Below are 22,278 nucleotides of genomic sequence, written 5' to 3' on the forward strand. Positions count from 1 at the left end.
TAATTTTATAAAGGGATACTATATCTGTAATGTTGACATTTTATCCGTTGAGTGAATAATCTAGTATGTGATAAGTATTAATGAATTGCTAATAATCAACTAGTCAAATAGATGTATCGAAAAAAAGAGCATTTATTAAACTTCAATCTATTGAACTGCTACCCGCATGTGAAAGGGATCCAAGGCCATTGCATTTATACAAGTTTCAAAAACTAATGCAGAGTGGTGAACGTGTATTAAGTGATCGCTTGAGCCAGCCAAATGCCAGTTCGTGACCCCTGGGAGATCTGACTTCTATCTTCTTTCATATACATAAAAAATAAAAATTAAAATCATGGATTTTTCGTCTCAAGTTGGCACACCTATGGCAACGAAGTTTACATTTATTTATTTATCATTCTCATACTGTAACATGTAATGTATTATATTAAATCCTTCAATTTCCTAAAATATAGTTAAGGACTTTGTTATAATATGGTGTAAGCCCTCGCTATCCTAATTGGCTTAGTCTCTCTAAACACTTTTTAATGAGCTTAACGAACATATTACATCAGGGGAGAGTACAGCCTTTTTCAACTGCCTGCCGAAATTCCGGGCTGAAATATTAAATCGCGAAATATGTTCTCCGAGTCTCACAAAAACACGAATACTTATGTTTCCTACTTTCAAATTCCGCCAGATCCAATTTTATAAGATTTTAAAATAAATACTGTATCGGAAGGCCAATTGTGGATTTTATTGTTTAAAATATTCATATACCTGAAAACCCTGGTAAAAAATACTTAAAAATTGTGTTGTATTTCAATTTCCGCTATATTCATGGAACTTGCCTTCTGACCCATATCGGTCAATCAGAAAGCGGGGATAGTTCAAACATTAAGATGACATCATTATCGGTTAGTGTCTCGTGTTTTTTTTCTAAAAAAATGGGAAAATTCTCTATTTCATAATATTTTATCTAAAGATTGACAAATCTTTTAATCATAAATGTTACCCGGAGAATTTTGCATTTTTTTTTTGTAAAATCGATTTACTTGGATCTGGCGGATTTTGAAAGTAGTACTTGTTTAATTCCGGGCATCCGAATCGTTAGTGTCAGGTGTCTGTTCTGTCATGTCGTAAATAAATATCCAGCTCTAACGAGAAATGGGAAATATTTATAAGAAATTGTCTGAGAAGAAATTTCCTCGACAAAAGTATTCATTGTTCGTTCTGACATCGAATCGTGAAATCTAAATAGACAAGTCTTTTGTGTATGTGTGTATGTGTGTACATGTATGTATGAATGTGTGTACATGTATGTATGTATGTATGTATGTGTGTTTATGTATGTATTATAATATAATATTCATGTTTGTGTGTGTGCGTATATATGATGTAATTACACTTTTTTTTAAATAAAATAAAACAATATTATTTTTTGACATCTCATCAAAGATGAAGAAGAATATGGAAGTCTGGGCATTTACGGGGCTGACGACCGTCATAGGCTGGTTTAAGTGATCACTTTACACACATCACTTTACAGGAGTTATTAATAAAATATCTCCTGTAATTGGAGATAATCCAGATTTTGTGAACAAGTATTTGGACACACTCAAAATGTTGAAAATAAAACAAGTTAAATATCGTAGTCATACAGGAGAAAGTGACCAAGTGCATTTTTTACAAAAGCGTGATCATTGACTATTTGATATCTTACTAGCTTAGTATTGCCCTGAAAAATCCCAAAGCAATTTTAAACATGGAAATACAATATATTGACTTGTTAAAAATTACTAACTGCATTGATGTTTATTTTGTTGCCAAGCAAAAGTGACTTAAATGGCCCTCCTGAACATTTTACGTTTTGTTAGTTGGTCACTTTCTCCTGTACGACTATGATATGTTAAAATGTGCGGAAAAACTATTTACATCGGGAGAAACATGGACAGAATTGATTTTGTGGTGTAAGCTGCGAGATGGCGCGAGTGTCATTGTATTATTGAGTAAAATGGCGCCATTTCTGTTGCTACAACGTCTGAATGGCATCTCTTGTAATATTTCTAAAAGTGTAATTACGCCACTGTTGCACCAACTCAGCTATACGATACATTTCATAGCTATATTTAATATAGCAATAATAAAAATCTATATTTTTAATATGATATTCAATCATGGGTGGAATGGTAAATGTAACACGTGGATAAAGAGTGATCTCTTAAACAAGCCTATGACAGATCGTTAGTTCTGTAATTATATAATCGAAAAAACGTGTCATGATATATTATAAGAAGTAGTGGTATTAACTAAGTAAAAAATGAACTAAGAAGAAATGGATAGATATTAATAAAGTGACTGACGTATCGATTTTTAAAAAATCGATATCTCAACATAGACGAAGACGAGATGTGCAATTTTTTTAAATAACTCTTAAGTGGACGAACCCAGATTTGTGCACAAAGATTTTGACACACTCAATATATATATATATATATATATATATATATATATATATATATATATATATATATATATATATATATATATATATATATATGTGTGGTTTTTTTTATATTTCTGCCGGTACGTGGAATATTGTGGATGAGTATCATCGTTGAACAACAAACTAGACAAAAATATCGAAATCTTGAAATGATACACGATTTACACACAACGAAGGTTTGATAGTCCCGGGAATTAACAATAAATGTGGGAGTCGAACTCTACAATATATCGTTCAGAACATTTTTTATTTGTTGCCGTCGGATGTTAGAGGTCAAAATAAAATATGGAACAAAGGCAAAATAAAGTAATGGGTAAATGATCAAGAATTAATTTTATGAAATGCAAAATGTTTATATTCTTAATTTTTCTCTCTTTTTGGTGTGTATATTAGGTTAATATGGTTAAAAACAATGAAAAATGTATTCAAAATGAACTCCACCTACAAGACACACAAGGTGGGTCTCTGCAATTTTTTTTTTAAATATGTTTAAAATTGTGATTTAAATAAATGTATACAATTTATGTTATTTAAAAAAAAATAAAAATACAATTCTTGGTGCATTTTATTATATCCCTAATCGAGGCAAATAATTCGTAAAATCCATTTGTTTTCGCGATATAAATTACAGGGAAAGCCATTACGTCCACTTCGCCTAATCTAATATATTTGTTGCGTTTTTTTCTCGTATTTCTTTTGTAAACGATGTAATTGGTATTTTTATCGTGTCGCTATTTGCTAAACCTTCGTGAATAAGCACCCCCACGGAACATTTTAATGATTGCGTCAAGTTATAGCGTCTCAAGGGGACCGTCGCATCGGCGGGAATGCCTCAAGTCGAGTTGCCGTAACTTGGGGGGTTGAATCTCCTCGACCCCATTCAACGGGCGCCAATCAATTCGCGTTTCTTTTATAATGATGTCATTAGAGAACTAACCCGCAATCTTTTCACATAGACATCAACAAATAGCGCCGACAATAACTAAGCAATGTTACCAATAAGTCCATCGTTTCTGTGACGTCATTCATTACCAACTTCCGAAAACATCGTATTTACGAAGGCGAATTATCCCTCATGAAAATGATGAATGAAAATATTGATTTACAAATAAATTTAATATAAAAAAAGGGTTTACAAATTTCACCGTATCCAGTGTCCAATCCAATTTCACCGTCTCACATACCCATCTAATGAAATTGTCGTTTGCAGATTGCGAACATGCATTTATGAGAGCGGCACCCACGTCGTCCGGACACAGGCGACGCGGACGGTGATCGTGCTGCCGGGAGTGCCGGGAGCCGGTGGTGCCGGGAGCCGGGAGTGCCGGGAGCCGGAGCCGGAGCGCCATGGCCGCCGCGCGCCTGCTCGTGCTGCTGCTCGCCGCGGCGCCGCTCACCACCACGCGCGCGCCCAACCAGGAGGGCGACTTCGCCTTCGACACCATAGACATCGACTCCTCGCAGGTATTAATTAATTGAAATATTAGTCATCGCATTTCCACTCAACCGTGCGTTGACTGACCGTTCTCTGTAAATGTCTTTTATTTTTTATATCGAAGTGAAGTTTAATGAATTCAACACACGTTTTTAAAAAAATGGTATTGGATTTTTCGCATTCGATTACATATTAACAAATAAATTTCACAATAGAAACTCATGGTCAAAGATGTAATTCCTTTATTAAGTATTGTAGAGGAGACTTTGTTTTATCAATTCAACCTTTTAACTTGTGTTTTCATACAAATTTAGTATTTAACATTAAGATGAACTGGGCCTTTGATATCAAGGATCAAGTAACCCTTAAATAAAATTCCTGTATCTCTTCAAGAAGATGTGTTGCTTACAATCCGCTATACATTGTATCTTACTGTGATCCGCCCGATATTCACAGGTCATCACGAAGAACAAGCCGGAGTCAAATAATGAATGCCTGGTGCGGAGGCTTTGGGGAGTGCCGGACATGCCCGCCTACATTGGCCACATGTTCCACCTGCGCATTCCCAAGGAGGCATTCTCCGGGAAAGTGGTTGGATACAAGGTATGTCCATAACGTTTTAGGACTGAACAATTTTACCCATTAATTTAATTAATTTATTATTATAAATAAAATGTAACTTAGTTTTAAAATCACTGTAAACTCAATATAGTAATCACTTTAGTGATTTTAAAACAAAGTTACATTTTAATTATAAAAAAGAAAATCAAGATGTTAGTGCTTCAAATATAAATTATAATTTTAATTAAACCATATCCACTCTCTAAGTGGAGCATATGGAGTCCACAAACTGTCTCCAGGCTTTTCTGTCGTTTGCCAGCTAATAATAATAATAAATTTGGATAACTTATATAGCGCCATTTTCGTAAAAAAATACCTCAAGGGCGCTTCACTGTGAATGAATTGGGGAAAATATTATGGTGGAAATGATTTAGCAAACAAATGTTCCCAAATGTAGCTCCCTTGCATCCTGCCAAGTCAGATCCGCATCCCGAAGTTCTGACGAGAACTGCCGATGAATTGTCAGCAACGGTCGTCCTGGGTGGCGCGAACCTGGTGCCTTGTAAAAGAGGCAAGCTTGATGGGCGGCTCTCGGGAGGCATGCGGAGTACATGGCCAAGCCAACTGAATCGCCTTTTCTTGACGATAGTTGTGACCTAGATTATTGTAAATTTTCCTTCAGTATTTTACCCATACTATAGGAATAGTTTTGAAAGAATATTTACACTCAGGACTGTTTTAAATATCAAACTAATATTGTATTTTTTTCTAATATTTATAGAGGACATATCGTGCTACACAAATACGATAGTTATCAGTATATTGATAACGATTTACAATTTTAAAATGTTTAAAGACAAATTAAAAAAATGTCACATGTTTCCCCACACATACACCATGCACTCTGTTTGTATGAGCCATGTTTGTGATTTTTCTTTTTCAGCCTTATTACTGCATACAACATACTGCCTTTATTTACTCCCTGATAATTTTTTCTACTCAAGACATTGTAAGGGATGCAATGTTAAAAGAAAAAATAGTATAAAAAAAATGTTTACTGTTGAAAATTTATAATACAATTTACACAATGTTTTCACGTTTTTTCATCAACCCCGACCCTAATTAGTATTCTAATTAGGGTCGTATACTGATCACAAGTAACCACAAACCTAATTCCTATCTGTACAATGTTTTCTGGCGTCTTTCGCTCCACCAAAAGTAAGCAAACGGAACGCTTACAAACATCTCCTGCTCTCTACCAATAGTATGTAAAAGGCGCTTTTAAGCGTTTCCCGCAAACAATGTGTTAAGATCAACGTTACCACAGATTTAATTTATATGTTATGTTTTGTCTCATGTATTCTTGGTTACATTACCTTACCTTACATATTTCTCGGTTCCCGTTTAGGCGGCAGGAGTGGAGGGCCCGCTGCCGTCGTGGCTGTGGGTGGACGGACACCACGGGGTGATCCGGGGAGTCCCGGGACCCGAGGAGAGGGGAGAGCACCGAGTTCTAGTCACTGCTCTGCCCGAAGACCAGAAATCCTACGATTGCCCGCCAGCTACCGACGTCTTCACGATTGAAGTAAACATTTTGAATTAACTACAACATTTTGAGTGTGTCCAAATACTTGTTCACAAAATCTGGATATCTACAATTACAGGAGTTATTTTCATATTGTTTTTTGACATTTCATCAAAGATGAAGAAGAAATCTTCATCTTTGATGAAATAATAAAAATAAAAATGGTATTTTCTGGTGTTTCTCATGTGTGTGATTATAATCCAGGATTCGGACCTCACATACTAATAAAAGAGTTTCTGCTCAAAAAAAAGCTCCTTTTCATCTCATCAATAGATGTCTCTTGTGAAGTTCTAGTGATTCAAGAACAACGTTTCAAAATTGGTTCATATATATATATATATATATAGAACTTCCAAGAATTTGAGTAGTGTGGTTGTCAATAATGGGTAGAATTGGTGAATGTTACAAGTGTGTAAAGTGATCACCTAAACCAGCGTATGACGGTCGTCAGCCCCGCAAATGCCCAGACTTCCATATTCTTCTTCATCTTTGATGAGATGTCAAAAAACAATATTTTAAATTTTACTTTTTACCAATTAACTCTTTGAGGTACAGAATTTGAGATAGAAAAAAAATATATAGCCAATTTAAGCCAAAGCCATGTATGGGTATCTCACCAGACAAGCTCAATTTCTGAAAGTAGCTCACATCCTTATTGAGTTTGGAGACCACTGCTGTAAAGGTATCACAACAAAGCACATTTTTAAATATTTATTTAATTATTATAATTGGGTTCTTGTTTACAGGTCAAAGACAAGAAAGAATCTCCGATTGTGACCTCTCACGGAGAGCACCAGTGTCACATGGGTGAAGATGAAACCCAACTCATCATCATTATCGGCAGACCATTCCACCAAATCACACCCAAGCAGCGTCTGAATGCCATCATGAAGCTGGCCCACTTTATGGGACTTAACTTTGTAAGTAAAGTACTTTTTTTTTAACCTTTTAACTGCCGGCAGGTACATGTATGGCGGTACCCAGCACGCCGCGAATTTCACGACAAAAATAAAACCTTCTAAACGTATCGTTATTGAAAGTGTAATAAAGTTCATTTATAAAACTTACCAAATAAATGAAGAGCGCACCAGTCGTGTAGTCATTTATCCATAAACATAAAATTAATTGTTCATGGTGCAGGGTTGTCACAAAATTTGTTATAGAAAACATGAAAACTAAATTTTATGTCAAAAGTAATTGTTCATGTTAGTTTTATAATAAAAGTATACACACACACACTATGATTTAAAAAATTAAAAATTAAAAATCATCAGGATCGACACTAAAATCACTGTCATCAGATTCGGCAGTGACGGCAACTCGGGGATTATTGGACAACCCTGAGCGCCATTAGTTGATCCGACGACAAAGCTCTCTTTAATTTACGTTTGAAGTGGTAAAAACAAAATCTGTTTAAATTCTAAGTATGCAAAAATATTCTCAATAGATGTCACTCTGCGTTCAATATATTTGTACATTTTAAATAATTGATATTCTTTAGTAAAAGCCCATTTAAAACGGCGCGTCTTAAGGCGTAATTTTTGTATGAGCAGCGCTCCGTTCACAGAAAATTATGCGTCTTAAGACACTTTTGGCAGTTAACCGGTTAAGGAATAACTTGCATAGTGTCTATTTTAGATGCTTGTCTGCAGTAGGATAGTAAGGATAGGGAAGGTCAATGTACAAAAATACATTACAAACACCCAGACCAATTGAAAATAAATCTTTCTTGAATTCATTTTGCAATTTGCGGGAATCGAACCCGCGACACCAGTTTCGCAGTCAAGCGTCTACCCAACTACGCCACAGCGCCTGTCACTTGAATTGTGGAAATCAGTTTATATCAAACTTATTTTAGAAAGTCAGAGCATAAATACATTTTATCCGCCTGACTGTAGTCAATAGCGCATTTGGCTACTGCGCTGGATTTCCCGGGTTCCTTTTCCGAGGCAGTCAAATCAAATGCATGTGATTTTTCTCAATAATATTTATTTTGTCCACCTCCATGGTGTAATGTTTAGCGTCTTTAGCTACCGTGCTGGAGGTCCCGGGTTCGATTCCCAGGGAGGGGGGGGGGTTTAAATAAATACTTATGATTATTACACTCCAATGTTTATTTAATATTACCCTGGACTGGTCCCTGAAGCACAGGAATGATCACCTTTCCATCGTGTGTTTACAATCAAGATAACACTGCGTTTATATGATGTAGTGCCCTATGCATCATCGGGTGCGGATAAGGGTTTGAAAAAGAAAATATAATGCATGAAAATTATTTTTTTTTTAAAATCTGTAATATTTATTTATTCACTATATCACTATGGACTGGTCTTGATGATCAAAATTACACCGTGTTATGCAATGCAGCACTCTGTCAGCCACTGGATGCAGATATTAATAAAGAATACCACTGTACAATAGTGGTATTTACTAAGTAAAACTTAAATTAAAAATGGAAATATTTTACCACAAAGTGACTGATAAATATTATTTAGGTTTATGATTGATCGTCAATAGTTTTCATACGGTTTTCTCTTGCAGAATGCATTTGTGATTCAGCCGCATGAAGTTTACGAAGATAAGGAGGCTGGCGGAGATTCGCTCCTGATGTCAGGAATGGGCGGAGCCAGAAAAAAACACACCAAAGATTATTCTGAAATTGTTCTCACCGTAAGTATCAACAGGACTACTTTACCCCTGGCTAACTTGTTTTACTAACCAACTAGAGAGAACTATGATAGAACGCAATATATGTAAATAAAACACTTCTCTTCTCACTTTCACAATGGAAATATTTACGTTCGCTAAGTACTTAATAATAACTAGTTAAGTAAGTACTATTTGTCATTATTACTAGCAACCCTTTTTGTAGTTTATCGGCTGTTAAATAACTTTTGATAATTCACGACTAAATAACTATTAATAATCCACTACTTAATGTCTTAGCCTTGTCCGCCTCCGTACTGTAATGGTCAGCACGCTCAGCTACCGTTCTGGAGGTCCCGGGTTCGATTCCCAAGGGGGGTAAAATAAATATAAGTGATCTTTTCACTGTAATATTTATTCAATATTACCCTGGACTGGTACCTGAAGCGGAAGGCTGATCACCTTTCCTTCATGTGTAAACGATCAAGATAACACTGCGTTTATATGACGCAGTGCCCTATGCACCATTGGGTGCGGATAAGGGTTTTTTTTTTTTTTTTAATGTCTTAGCACTGGAATGCTACCATAGAGGCAGCATACATAGTTTGCCGTACTTTTTGTGTGCCGCCGCTTCGGCACCAACAAAATAAACATTATTTGCGGGAAACGCTCAAAAGTGTCTATTACACACTGTTAGTAGTGAGCGAAAGGCGCTTATAAGCATTATATTTGCTTACTTTTGAAAAAACATTGTACAGATTGGAATCGGGTTGACTTTTAGCATAGTAAGGACCTGGTAACAATGTATTAATACTCAATATTTTTAATATGTTAGTTTTATACTTTTCAATTTAATTATTCAATTAAACAAGAATCACGTAAGTAGAATAAGTCGATATCCACATACCAAAAACGTTTGGAGTGCAAAGGTTTAAACTACCCTTAGATATAATATTTTCAAGTCGTCCTTTCCTCAGTCAAGTATCTCACAGTCTGCATCGTCACGTTTTCCAGGTGGGCTGCAGCGGAGTACTGTGGACCAAGCACAGCATCCTGGTGCATCAGATCAAGCAGCAGATTGTGGAGGGCACCATCTCGGACGTGGTCCATCTCCCGGTGGCTTCCTGGAAGGTGATCCGCAACAAGCAGCACCAGGCCCCCAGGAACCGCAGGCAGGCCCTCGAGGGGTCCACCTTTGATGACGTGGAGGCCGACGAGGAAGATTACAACAGCGGATATGAATATGATTACGATAACGAGGAGAATCTAGATGGAGAGGTAAGAACTACCTGGTCAATTTGTTCCTTGATGCTTCCTCTCTTGTCTTTCTCTAATCATTTTAAAACGTTTGAGATACACTTTCATATCTAATTTACAAACTAGGCTATTGAAAATATTCTTCGGAGTCTCCGTAACAATCATAACCTAAATGTCAAATCTGTGCTACTAAATCATATTAAAAGACCAATTAATATATTTCAACAAAAAACAGTAAAAAACGTATCCCTCTCATTTCTAGTGTTTGATGTGTCAAATTTTCACAATTTTTAGTATACTAGGGTTGATTTAAATACTTTACCCCAGCTAGTAATCACTGGTGTTTGATATTTTCAGAAAATAAATTATATGTTTTCATCAAATATTGTTGATCAGGAATCGAAAAAAGTTAAATCATAAATAATCTGTACTGATGACTAAAGTCAACTGTCTATGTGATGTTTCTCAAACGTTCAAACATTTTCATTTCTAAATGCAGCATTCATTTATCTGATTCGACATGATGTCCGTTTCAGAGTAGCCAAAAGGCTGCAGGTCCCTGGTCAAAAGCATAGTGTTGAAATTATGGGTTTTTGAAATTTTTACTCATTGTCATTGGATATTTATTTTAGCATATTACAATGGGATGGGTTTATGTTGATTTTAAGCGCATTGGATATAGAGGGACAGTAATTTAATAGAATAATTATACTTTAAATTAGATAAGAGAATTTGTGAATTCATAACACGTAATTTGTTGGTTGCAATATCATTTTGTAGAAGGGTCACTTTTGGTATTTTCATGCAATCCTTCCACTATTTGACATCTAGGTTATAACGATTTTTAGGGATTGGTGTTTGCTTCTAATATTCTTGAAATCTTTTTTGAACAAACCATTTTCTGATTTGTTCCATCTCTTATAAATATTTTCAAAGGCAAGAATCTTCTTCATGAATTAGGGTTCTCCCTAGGTCAAATCTTTCTTCTTATTTCAAATTAATTAAATTGGATTGATTATATAATGGCATTTGTAACAAATATAGCAAAAATTCTTTAAACTTGAGATTTTAAATTTTATCTAGTCTTACATTATCTTTTCTTTATTACTCAATAAAGACTTACTTTCCTCAATACTTAGTGATATAAGCAAGCCTCTACTTTCCGCTTCATCTTCTCGCTAACTTTTAAGGTTTTCCATCAATGACTATGTATCTATTTCTTCCTCACATACAAAACATCTATGTTGTGTGCGTGTGCTGAGTTTGTATAATACTGTTGCGAGTGTTGGTTACTTATATACTATTACTGAAAATTCTTTGCCGGGAGTTCTTCCTGTGTTTTACCCGTTAGATTAAATATTATTTTTAATTATTCTATGCCGTCAATAACTCGACACTGGCTAGAACACTCTAGAAGGGTGAAAAGCCATTATAAAAAGAAGAAGGAAATTAATATTTTATGGCATCTTGCTTTATAAAAGAATATGCTTTACCAGCTGGCTTGATGACGAGTGGGACCACTCCTAGGAGATCAATGTCGGGATAGAAATGGCAAAAAACTGCTTCTACAATTTTTGCTATTGCTGCATATGATTATAAATTCTGAAGCGTTTAATTTTTATTTTAAATTTACATATTATTTTTTGACATCTAAATATAGATGAAGAAGAATATGGAAGTCTGGACATTTGCTGGACTTACGACCGTCATAGGCTGATTTAAGTTATCACATGTGTAACACTCGCCAATTTTACCCATGATTGACAACCACACTACGCAAATTCTTGGAACTTCTATATATATGGTTCAATTTTGAAACATAGTGCTTGAATCACTAGAATTTTACTAGAGACATCTATTGGTGAGAGCAGAAACTCTTTCATTTGTATGTGAGGTCCGAATCCTGGATTATAATCACATACATGTATTTGGACACACTCAAAATGTTGTAATCAAATTTACATAATGTGATTTATCAGCCGGTTGAGAATTTTCAGTAATGTTTTTGTTATTTCTCGCTGTTGTTTCGTCAGCCAAACAAACTGTGTACATATTGCAATTTCAATCGCTCGGCAACTAATTAATTAACATCGGTCGTTTAAAATATCCGACGAATATATTTAAAAAAAATCTTTTTACCCTCCCTATTTTTCTCTTCGAGATACCTACATAGAAAAATCTTTATGAAACATTTTATAAAAGGCTAGTACTTAATGTCATGTGACAACTCTATATACCGACTATATTAATTATTCCCTTATACTTGTATCTCTTAGGTAGAAAAAAGTATTTTATTTTAAAAACGTGATTCACTAATTCTTGCTAGAGCTAGCCTCGTCAACTTCGGCGCACAATTGTTACCTGAACTTGTTTTTTTTTCCTACAAATATGAATGTGTTTGCTATCCTGAATGAAATGACAAAGCTTTTCTTCATTTATTTTTTGTTACCAATTTTTTTGTAAACTCAAAACAAGAAAGTTCCGCCTGAGAACCACTGTTTGTTGAGTCAAGTTTCCAGAGTTGCCATCGTAAATAAATGAACATACTCTGATATAAATAAAGCACGATGGAACCTACCTGGCTACTAGTCTTGATTTATTTGGCGTTTAATTTGTAGAATCCCATTTGAAATTATATGTTAAATTCAAACACTGATTTTTAAAGTCTTCTTAATTGTATTTTATTATTATTATTAAAATGCCATAAATTTTACTTTTATCCGTTTTTAATAATAAAATCCAATAGTAGACTCTAAAAATCAGTGTTTGATTTTAATATTCAATGTATAAACTTGACTTATTTTATAAGCAGTTGTTTTACCAAATTCGGACAATATCCGGTAACATTTGCGCGCCGATTTGCGATAACCTTAATTCACACGGCCGAGCTCTGGCAAGAATAGTCGGAATGTGAGATCGGCGAAACTTAGAACAAGCACCGTACTAATCTAATGGCATGCGTGATGGTAGGTCGCCCCAGCTACCCCCGACCCGCCCACCCCCCCTCCGCCCCTCACCACGCTCCCCTCACACCCCCACCGACACCACCACGGAGAATCAATCGACACTGTCCTTAAGGGAACCGCGGCGCAAGAGACGACCAGCCCGCGCGGCGCCGAACCGCCCGCCGAAGAGGAGTCCGGGACAGAGGACGAGGTGTTCCGCCTGGCCCCCCTCCCCTCCGACCCCCCTCCCCCGCCCCCCGCCGAGCCCCCCACCGCGCCCACCCCGCCTGTAGAGCCCCCGGATAGTGAGGTAGTTCCCGCCGACGAGCTAACCACCCCGGAACCGGCGGGAACGGAAGCGGACGCCCCCACCTCCCCCCTCCCCCCGCCGCGCGTCACGCACGCCACTCTGCCCACAGAAGACACCTCGATATATACCACATATGCCTTTACCGAGCAGGTTCGTCCGCCATACGTCTTACCTTGCATGGATGTTGTGTCTCACCCGTTGCGTGTTGTGTCGTCTCGTGTCCATGCCCGTGGCTACCCGTGGTATAGATGCGCTTCCGTATATTGCCCCGTCCTCCATTTGCATGCAGCATGTACATATATAACCGCATTGTATAATTTTAATGGCTTGTACCTATTCCGCATTGAAATTATGTGAAATTGTAAAAGAAAAACACTTATTTGAAGCACTAACTTCATGATTTACCATTTTATAATGAAAATGTAACTTTGTTTTAAAATCATTGTAATAATAGTAAATATGATATTATAACTTAATTATAATGTCTACCGGTTTCGAAGCTAACCGCTTCTTTATCAAGACTGATTAATACTATTATTAATCAGTCTTGAAAAAGAAGCGGTTGAAACCGGTAGACATATGTATATAATTATAAAATATTTTTAGTAATTCTAAAACAGAGTTTAGAATTACAATTAGTTTCGGAAGCCATGCTTCCATCTTCAGGTTTAAACAAAACAAGTGGTTTTTTTTACAATTTCATTATGTGTTACCACCAAGTGAATGCCGAAACAATAAATGAAATTATGTGAATTCAAATTTATATTTATACAATATTATTAATATATGTATGTACGATTTATAATTATACATTGTATTTAGATTTATATATTTTACTAACAAGGAATTTCTGTGCCGAAATTGGATGTATCTTTAATTTGACTGCCTGAGATCTTTTTGATTTGATGTTATTTCAGTGCACAAAAAATGTATATTTCAAACTACCATCAAAAACAGATGCGTGGAATATTTTAGATAAAGAAATTGAGTACTCAATTGATATATGTATTGTGTTATTATGATCACATTATTTGCATCTAATTTGACAGCCTGAGATGTGCATCAAATAATGATGCCCGTTTTTTCGCCCAATTACTTAGAATTTTTCTACGTAAGACACCGTTTCTTCTTCTTCAAGCCCTTATTCACACTCAATGGTGCAAAGGACACTGCATCGCATAGACGCAGTGATATCTTGATTATCAATTATGCGAAGGGATTTATTTTGACCTCTAACGCGGGAGCCAATCGCGCTAACGACAGCTTAAACCCGTTTTTAAATAATTTATTCCCATTTCGTATTACGAAATCTTTGTATTTGAGTCTTAATTTAATAAAATGTCATATTTACTTCTGAACTGAAAAAGTGTATATATTTATTACAGTATTAATAATAATAAATCCCTTACCGCACCCCAATGGTGCATAGGGCACTGCTTCATATAAACGCAGTGTTATTTCGATCGATTACACATGAAGGAAAGGTGATCAGCCCTCCACTTCAGGTACCAGTCCAGTGTAATATTGAATAAATATTAGAGTGAAAAAATCACTTATATTTATTAAACCCCCTTGGGAATCGAACCCGGGACCTCCAGAACGGTAGGCGAGCATGCTGACCATTACACTACGGAGGCGGACAAAACAGTATTAATAAAGTTGTAATAAATATTTTAAAGTACCGAAATTCCTTGTTGGTCATGAAAAAAATGTTAACGGAAATATTGATTTGTAAAATTTAAAACATTCAAAAAAAATTATATACATATTTATATCATAAAATATTTATCTTTTTTTCATGTAGTTATTTCAGTGCACAAGAAATTTCTACTTCAAACTACCATCAAAAACAGATGTGTGGAATATTTTAGATTAAGAAATTGCTCAATCGATATGTATTGTATTTTGTATCATCATCACATTATTTATTTATTTATTTATTTTTTCATTATTTATTGTCAATGTGGTTTTCACATTAGTCTAAAGCAAAATTCTTTTAATTCTTATTTGTTTAATAAAATAGGCTATTTGAAAACTGCACAAGCATCAAACCAAAAGATTGAAAATCAATCAAAACAATTTTGTCTTTCAAATAGTTTTTATATATGTAATTTATTTATTTTGTTTGGTTATTTACATATTTTACTGTAATATTTTTTCCTGTTATCCGATTGTTACATTTTATTTATTGCATCAGTACTTTTGTATTCTATGGAATTGGTAAGTTTTTAGCTTTGTCTTATAGAAATATGTGTATTTTTAATTTAATTTTTACTTGGTAAATACCACTACTCTTTAAATGCTAATAGTACAATTTGTCAAGTTCGAAATTCACAAATTTAATTTTTCTTATTTTAATAATGTATTTAGTTTATTTAATTTTTTGATTTCACGATGGGTTCCGTAGTTTTTTAATATAGTTCTTGATTGAGGTCACTGGTGCTCCTAATGGCGCTGCGATCCAACGCAAGCGAGGTCACCGGTGCCCCCCATGGCGTTTAATGTATTAAAATCTATTATGTCACATGTTTCAATGCATTCCGCATCATTAACAATCACCAAAATCAATGTTTGATAGTGATCGGAATATTTCAAATCACGTTACATAATAGATTTATTAATAAGTGGTATTTATCGAGTAAAATTAAAATACAAAAATATATTACCGCAAGGTTACTACCAAATCATTAATTTAATATATATAGTTTGCTGCTGGCAAAGAAATGGTTACATAATTTAGTTATTTTTGGTCATAAGAATAATTTGCTTGCTTCTGCAAATTTATATATTGAAGCTGGTTCACTAATTATGATATATCTACGCATATATAATTTTAACTGAGGCTTTTATTTAATTGAAAATCAAAGGAAAATGTACCCTTTCTTGCTAGTGGCCAAACTTGAATATGTATCAATATTACATTTTAAAGTTTCTAAATACTGCAAGTCAATTAAAGTGTTACTAAATTTGGGATTTACATATTTATATATATCGCTCAATCCTTTCAAGAACGTCATAAATCAAAAAACTTAAAAGTTTAAAAGTATAACACAATGTATTGAAAATAAATATCAAGCCACTTTTTGAACTTTTTACAGTGCAACAGATCTTTTTAGGTAAAACCTGAATGTTTTTTCTCCATATGAAAAATATTTAGTTCATTTAAAAAAATAATTAAACAATACCTTTCTTCAAAATGCAAAAACAACATTTTCTGCCCTGTAGCGGGTAAATATTAAGTTAAAAATATGCCTTTTTTGCTGGGATATAGTACATTTTCTGGGCATTCCGAAAACATTGAAAATTTACTATTTTAGATTTATGACGTTCTTGAAAGGAGTGAGCGATATATAATGCATCTTTTATTTATAATGCTTGCTCCTGTAGTATTTTGTAGAGTAAATATAAATATAATTATAATTTTTTATATTACAGTTTATAAAATTAGCATGACCTTATAATTTTACTTGCAATATATTAAGAATATAATCGACTCGACAAAAAATGTGCATCACATTCCAAAAATATTTTATAAACACACATTTTTCATATGTTAGCATATTCAAAATTACTTTTAAGTGTTTTATTTATAAAGAAAATATATTTTAGTAAACTTTATTTACTGTTAATCTTTTATGTAATGTACTGTTATTGATTAATTATTTATTTATTTTTACATGTTAAACTAAAGTTATTAACAAAATGAACTAATTTGTATTGAGTAATTAATTTTTGTTCCGATTTCCAGGTTGAATATTTTTTTACGCATTATACTTTCTCTATTTTGTGTTTGGCGTTTTGTTAATTGTCTGTTTTTTTCCTGTAGACAACAGATAAAGATGTTCAGATTGTGCCCCAGGGTACTAACAAAACAGAAAACGACCTTAACATCAACGAGGAAGTGGTCTCCGTAAGGAAGGTTGCTCCCAGTAACAATCAACCTGTCATAGTCCCTGACGCAGATAATTCCACTCAAGAGACAAGCGTAAGATTCATTACTAACACTTTACCGTGAGAATGAGACATTTACAATGGAATTAATGGAATTTTTTCAACTTCCAGAAGTCAACCGACGAAATGACGATGGTTCCCATCGTTCCGGTCTATTCCACTTCATCGGAGCCGAGGATCGTGCCGTCCCCTACTTCTACAGAGCCTGAAGTCACCGAGTTCAGCACGGAGTCTGATGTCTCCAAGAACACCCCATTCGACGTGTTCAACGCTTCCACGTCCAAGGTCACGACTCCGGTCGATGTGACTTCCGAACGTTCCAGCACAATCTTTGGTAGAACTACGGAAACGGTCGAATTCAACTTCCCCACCAATTCTCCTCCTGAGAAGCAACACAGAACGAAGAAGGTCGCCGTTACTTCTGGAAAATACTTCAGGTTTGACAAATTTCACTTCTAAGCTTTATTCTATTCTTTAGTTGTTGTTTTAATGTATTAAAAGTCCCGTGGACTCTGAGATATATTGACTCTGGCATACTTTGCCAAAAGCGCGGCCATTGATATACTGACGATGACGCCAGTGCATTTTGACGGTGGAGCTGGGAGGTTGGGTCACACCGAATGTGGTTCTAAAGTTCTGATTTGTCAATAATATTAGCAAATAAACTAATTTTCAGTGAAAAATGGAAATTGGTTTATAAACGCCTATTGATTTCGTCCTTACAATGATCACTAAATTTGATATGGCCAATTTTTTCGAAAAAGTCTTTGGTTATTTTATCATGTTAAAAATATCTCAGCTCTAAAACGGTTAAATATACCGAAAATAAATTCTCAGCATTTTTTTGTCTTCTAATTATATTATATTACGCTGCGTTTGAACTTGCCGTTTTTTATTGGATACAATTTTTATTTTTTATTTCAGCTACATCATTCCCGAAGATCTCTTCACGGATGCGGAAGATGGAACTAACCTGCAGCTGGCCATGTATGATATTGAACATGTTCCCCTCAAGCCCTCCTCCTGGGTGCAGTTCGATCCAAGGACCAGAGAAGTCTACGGGCTGTGAGTACATTATTTTGTTAAAATACGTATATTTTTTTGACAAAATCAATCTTCTTCTTCAGACCCGAAGTGCATAGGGTGCTGAATCATATAAACCTAGTGTTATTTTGATATATATTTGCTTTAGGGTATAAATTGGGAGTATTGAAAAAACATTTTAAATTTGAAGAAAATTGTTAAAAGTTTCTTAAACAAATAAAACAAACCAAAAGCGTAAAAAGCATTTCAGATCGAGTCAAAAATCAAATGACAGGATATTTTCGACATAAAGTAGCGAAAAAAAACGTAAAGGTACTAAAATATATCGAGACTTAAATAATTACATGCAATTAGTGGGAAAATATTAAATCTGGGGATGTGAAATCCGTGTTTCACTGTGTGTTTTAACTTTTCTGGGAGTATGGCCGTACATGTATGTCCACACCAAACTCTCCTCAAAGGAGTATGGCCGTACATGTACGAAACATGATTTATATGTTCAAAACATGATTTTTATCAACATTATGGATGTTTCTAAATTATCATGTGTGATTGTGTAAATATTTATTTTTTATTCAAGAAAATATGTTGCTTATAGCATTGACTATGATACAAAATTATAAAACATAAAAAAACCAAGAAAAAACTCACTTGCCAGATACAGTTTTGTCGGCAGAAACTCACACCCGTACAGGTTAAAATAAATTAAAAATAAGTATTTTTAATTTAAGTTTTGCTTAGTAAATACCACTATTTCTTAAAATGCACTGTGACACGTGTTTCGATGATCCGCTTAATTTTCAAACACAGTGTGTATACATACGGTGTACATATGGTATACATACGGTGTTTGAAAATGATGCGGAATGCATTGAAATACGTGTCACAGTAAACTTTGAGAAATAGTGGTATTTACTGAGTAAAACTTAAATTTAAAACGGATAGAATTTACCACAAAGTGACTGCCGAATCAATTAATAAAAAAAGTAATTAAATAGGTTTTATTGTAATATGTATTAAAAAGTAATTAAATTGATTTTAGGCCGCTGGAGGAGCATGTGTCCAAGTGGGAGTACATAATGGAGGCCACGGACAGCAGCGGCGCGAGCGTGGCGGACACGCTGGACATCACGGTGCAGCAGCACAAGGGGCGGCGCGCCGTGAACCACGAGTTCTCCATGCGGCTGCGCGTGGAGCGCAAGTACCCCGCCGCCGTGGACTGGCAGATCCGCGCGCTCAAGGGGCTCGTGGACCTCTTCCGCGACACCGACATGGACCAGATCACCGTGCGCGGCGTAGACCTGGAGGCCGACCCCGTGCACTTCACGTGGACCAACGACACGCTGCCCAAGCACTTCTGCCCGCGGGCCGACATCATCCGCCTCATGGACGTGAGTCAAACTTGCGCAATGACACTCATATCATAGAAAATGACCAACTACCCAAATGTAAAATGTTTAGGAGGGCCATTTAAGTCACTTTTGCACGGCAAGAAAATAAACACCAATGCAGTTAGTTATTTTTAACTAGTCAATATATTATACTTCCAAGTTTAAAATCCTTTGGGATTTTTTCAGGGCAATGTTAAGCTAGTAAGATATCAAATGGTCAACGATCATGTTTTTGTAAAACAATGCACTTTGTCACTTTCTCCTGTATGACTACGATATCTCCATTTTCATAGCTCCAAAACTGCTTAATTCTTTCCATAAAGACTATATGGTGGTATTATTTTTTGACATTTCATCAAAGATGAAGAAGAATATGGAAGTCTGGGCATTTACGAGGCTGACGACCGTCAAAGGCTGGTTTAAGTGATCACATTACACACGTGTAACCAATTCTACCCATTATTAACAACCACACTACTCAAATTCTGGGAAGTTCTAAATATATGAACCAATTTAGAAATATTGTTCTTGGATCACTAGAACTTCACTGGAGACTTCTGTTGGTGAGATGAAAAGAAGCTTTTTACTGAGCAGAAACTCTTTCATTTGTATGTGAGGTCCGAATCCTGGATTATAATCACATACATGTATTTGGACACACTCAAAATGTTGTAATCAATTTTACATAATGTGATTTATCAGCCGGTTGAGAATTTTCAGTAATGTGTTTGTTATTTCTCGCTGTTGTTTCGTCAGCCAAACAAACTGTGTACATATTGCAATTTCAATCACTCGGCAACTAATTAATTAACATCGGTCGTTTAAAATATCCGACGAATATATTTAAAAAAAATCTTTTTACCCTCCCTATTTTTCTCTTCGAGATACCTACATAGAAAAATCTTTATGAAACATTTTATAAAAGGCTAGTACTTAATGTCATGTGACAGCTCTATATACCGACTATATTAATTATTCCCTTATACTTGTATCTCTTAGGTAGAAAAAAGTATTTTATTTTAAAAACGTGATTCACTAATTCTTGCTAGAGCTAGCCTCGTCAACTTCGGCGCACAGTTGTTACCTGAACTTGTTTTTTTTTTCCTACAAATATGAACGTGTTTATGTTTTATGTAACCAAATTTGCAAAATGTAAAGATTCAAGAGTCCGCGACACTAACCATGGGACCACAACCCGACACACTCAAAATGTTATAATAAATAATAAAAAACCCTTATCCGCACCCCAATGGTGCATAGGGCACTGCGCCATATAAATGCAGAGTTATCTTGATCGTTTACACATGAAGGAAAGGTGATCAGCCCTCCGATTCAGGTACCAGTCCAGGGTAATATTGAATAAATATTGCAGTGAAAAAAACACTTTTATTTATTTAACCCCCCCTGGGAATCTAACCCGGGACCTCCAGAATGGTAGCCGAGTGTGCTGACCATTACACTACGGAGGCAGACGGCAAAATGTTATAAATGATCAAATGATTCTAACCCTCAAATGAGCAACAAGAAATCATAATTTACGATGAATTTGTAATCTTCTCAGATCCTCCAGTCGAGCAGTGACGGCGACCCGTCGGTGGCCCTGACCAATGCCATGTCTCCGGAGCTGAGGGTGAAGAGTGTGGGCTGGAGGGGCACGGGCGCCTGCACCTCGCCGCCCACCGTCAACCCGCCGCTGCACCCCGACAACTTCGGGCCCATGCCGCGCAACCAGATCGACCACATCAACGCCACCGCAGGCAAACTGCTTGTCTTCAAGGTTCCCGAGGTGAGTGACTCAACATTGTAATACAGTGAACCCTGTATCTATCGTTCCTCGAATAATCGTTTTCCCGGATGTGTCGTTTATTTCTTTTACCCCTGATTCATTTCATACAAAAATAGATCGCATTGATCGTTTCTCTATCATCATTTTATCGCATTCATCGTTTGAATTACGCTCCAAATTTGATATTTTTTACTGTAAAAATTTAAAATAGTAATCAATTGTCTGTGTTTTTATTAAATAAACCATTTTGAATACTTATCAATTGGTTTTATTGTCAATTTGCATGACACCCATTTCCGTTTTTTTTTTTTTTTTTTCTAAAATCAACTATTTTTGTGCAAATTGGCAAAAAAGTACACTCGAGTTACTGGTATGTCATACAAATTGTTTTCCTGCATTTATTGTTTTCCCGCATTCATAGTTTATTTCGATAGGTCCCTTGAAAAACGATAGATAGAGGTTTCACTGTATTTACATTATCACTGCTGTAGTGCTAAACTGCCTAAGATGGAGAATCCTCCATAGGAGTATCCACGAGGGAAAGGGTCAAATGGTAACATTTGCCTTTGACAAAGCCGCCCTCGATGGACTAGCCAAGATCCAGTTTATGCCCATCTTTGGGTTTGGGGCCATACACATACGTGTTAAGGCACAAACTGACAAAGAAAGAACGACAGGGATACAGGATGTGGGAGTCGGAATCTCCGCTGCGGAGCAGCCTAAGGATCTGGAAGGACCTGGCTGCCCCGCCCAAGCGGTAGAGACCGAGACCCTGCCTGGCCCGAGCGGAGGTGCTACTTCAGCCACTCCAACCCATGAACGACCTGTGCCGGTAGGGACGGCGGCTCCTGCTGAGGCAGAAGCAGGTACAACCTTCATCTG

General features: G+C 35.8%; 1 protein-coding gene across 6 annotated transcripts in view; it reads left to right on the forward strand.

Moving 5' to 3' along the window:
* Nucleotides 1-22,278, forward strand: part of LOC148307001 (uncharacterized) — a 229,328-nt gene that overhangs the window by 201,920 nt on the left and 5,130 nt on the right. For 2 of the 6 annotated variants that reach the window (XM_088264046.1, XM_088264048.1), the window contains exons 4-15: nt 3,696-3,949; nt 4,377-4,523; nt 5,890-6,066; nt 6,813-6,986; nt 8,608-8,736; nt 9,727-9,990; nt 12,940-13,374; nt 17,051-17,209; nt 17,287-17,612; nt 18,100-18,240; nt 19,262-19,610; nt 21,172-21,396. In XM_088264046.1, coding sequence (XP_088120172.1) covers nt 3,833-3,949; nt 4,377-4,523; nt 5,890-6,066; nt 6,813-6,986; nt 8,608-8,736; nt 9,727-9,990; nt 12,940-13,374; nt 17,051-17,209; nt 17,287-17,612; nt 18,100-18,240; nt 19,262-19,610; nt 21,172-21,396 — 2,643 coding nt within the window. In that variant the 5' untranslated portion in view covers nt 3,696-3,832. The remainder of the gene's footprint in view (nt 1-3,695; nt 3,950-4,376; nt 4,524-5,889; nt 6,067-6,812; nt 6,987-8,607; nt 8,737-9,726; nt 9,991-12,939; nt 13,375-17,050; nt 17,210-17,286; nt 17,613-18,099; nt 18,241-19,261; nt 19,611-21,171; nt 21,397-22,278) is intronic. The other 4 variants (XM_088264049.1, XM_088264050.1, XM_088264051.1 and 1 more) reach the window with 4 other exon arrangements.

This window comes from Brachycentrus maculatus, unplaced genomic scaffold (genome assembly GCF_059751285.1).
Source record: "Brachycentrus maculatus isolate JH-2025_06_01 unplaced genomic scaffold, ASM5975128v1 h1tg000213l, whole genome shotgun sequence".
Taxonomy (NCBI): Eukaryota; Metazoa; Arthropoda; class Insecta; order Trichoptera; family Brachycentridae; genus Brachycentrus; species Brachycentrus maculatus.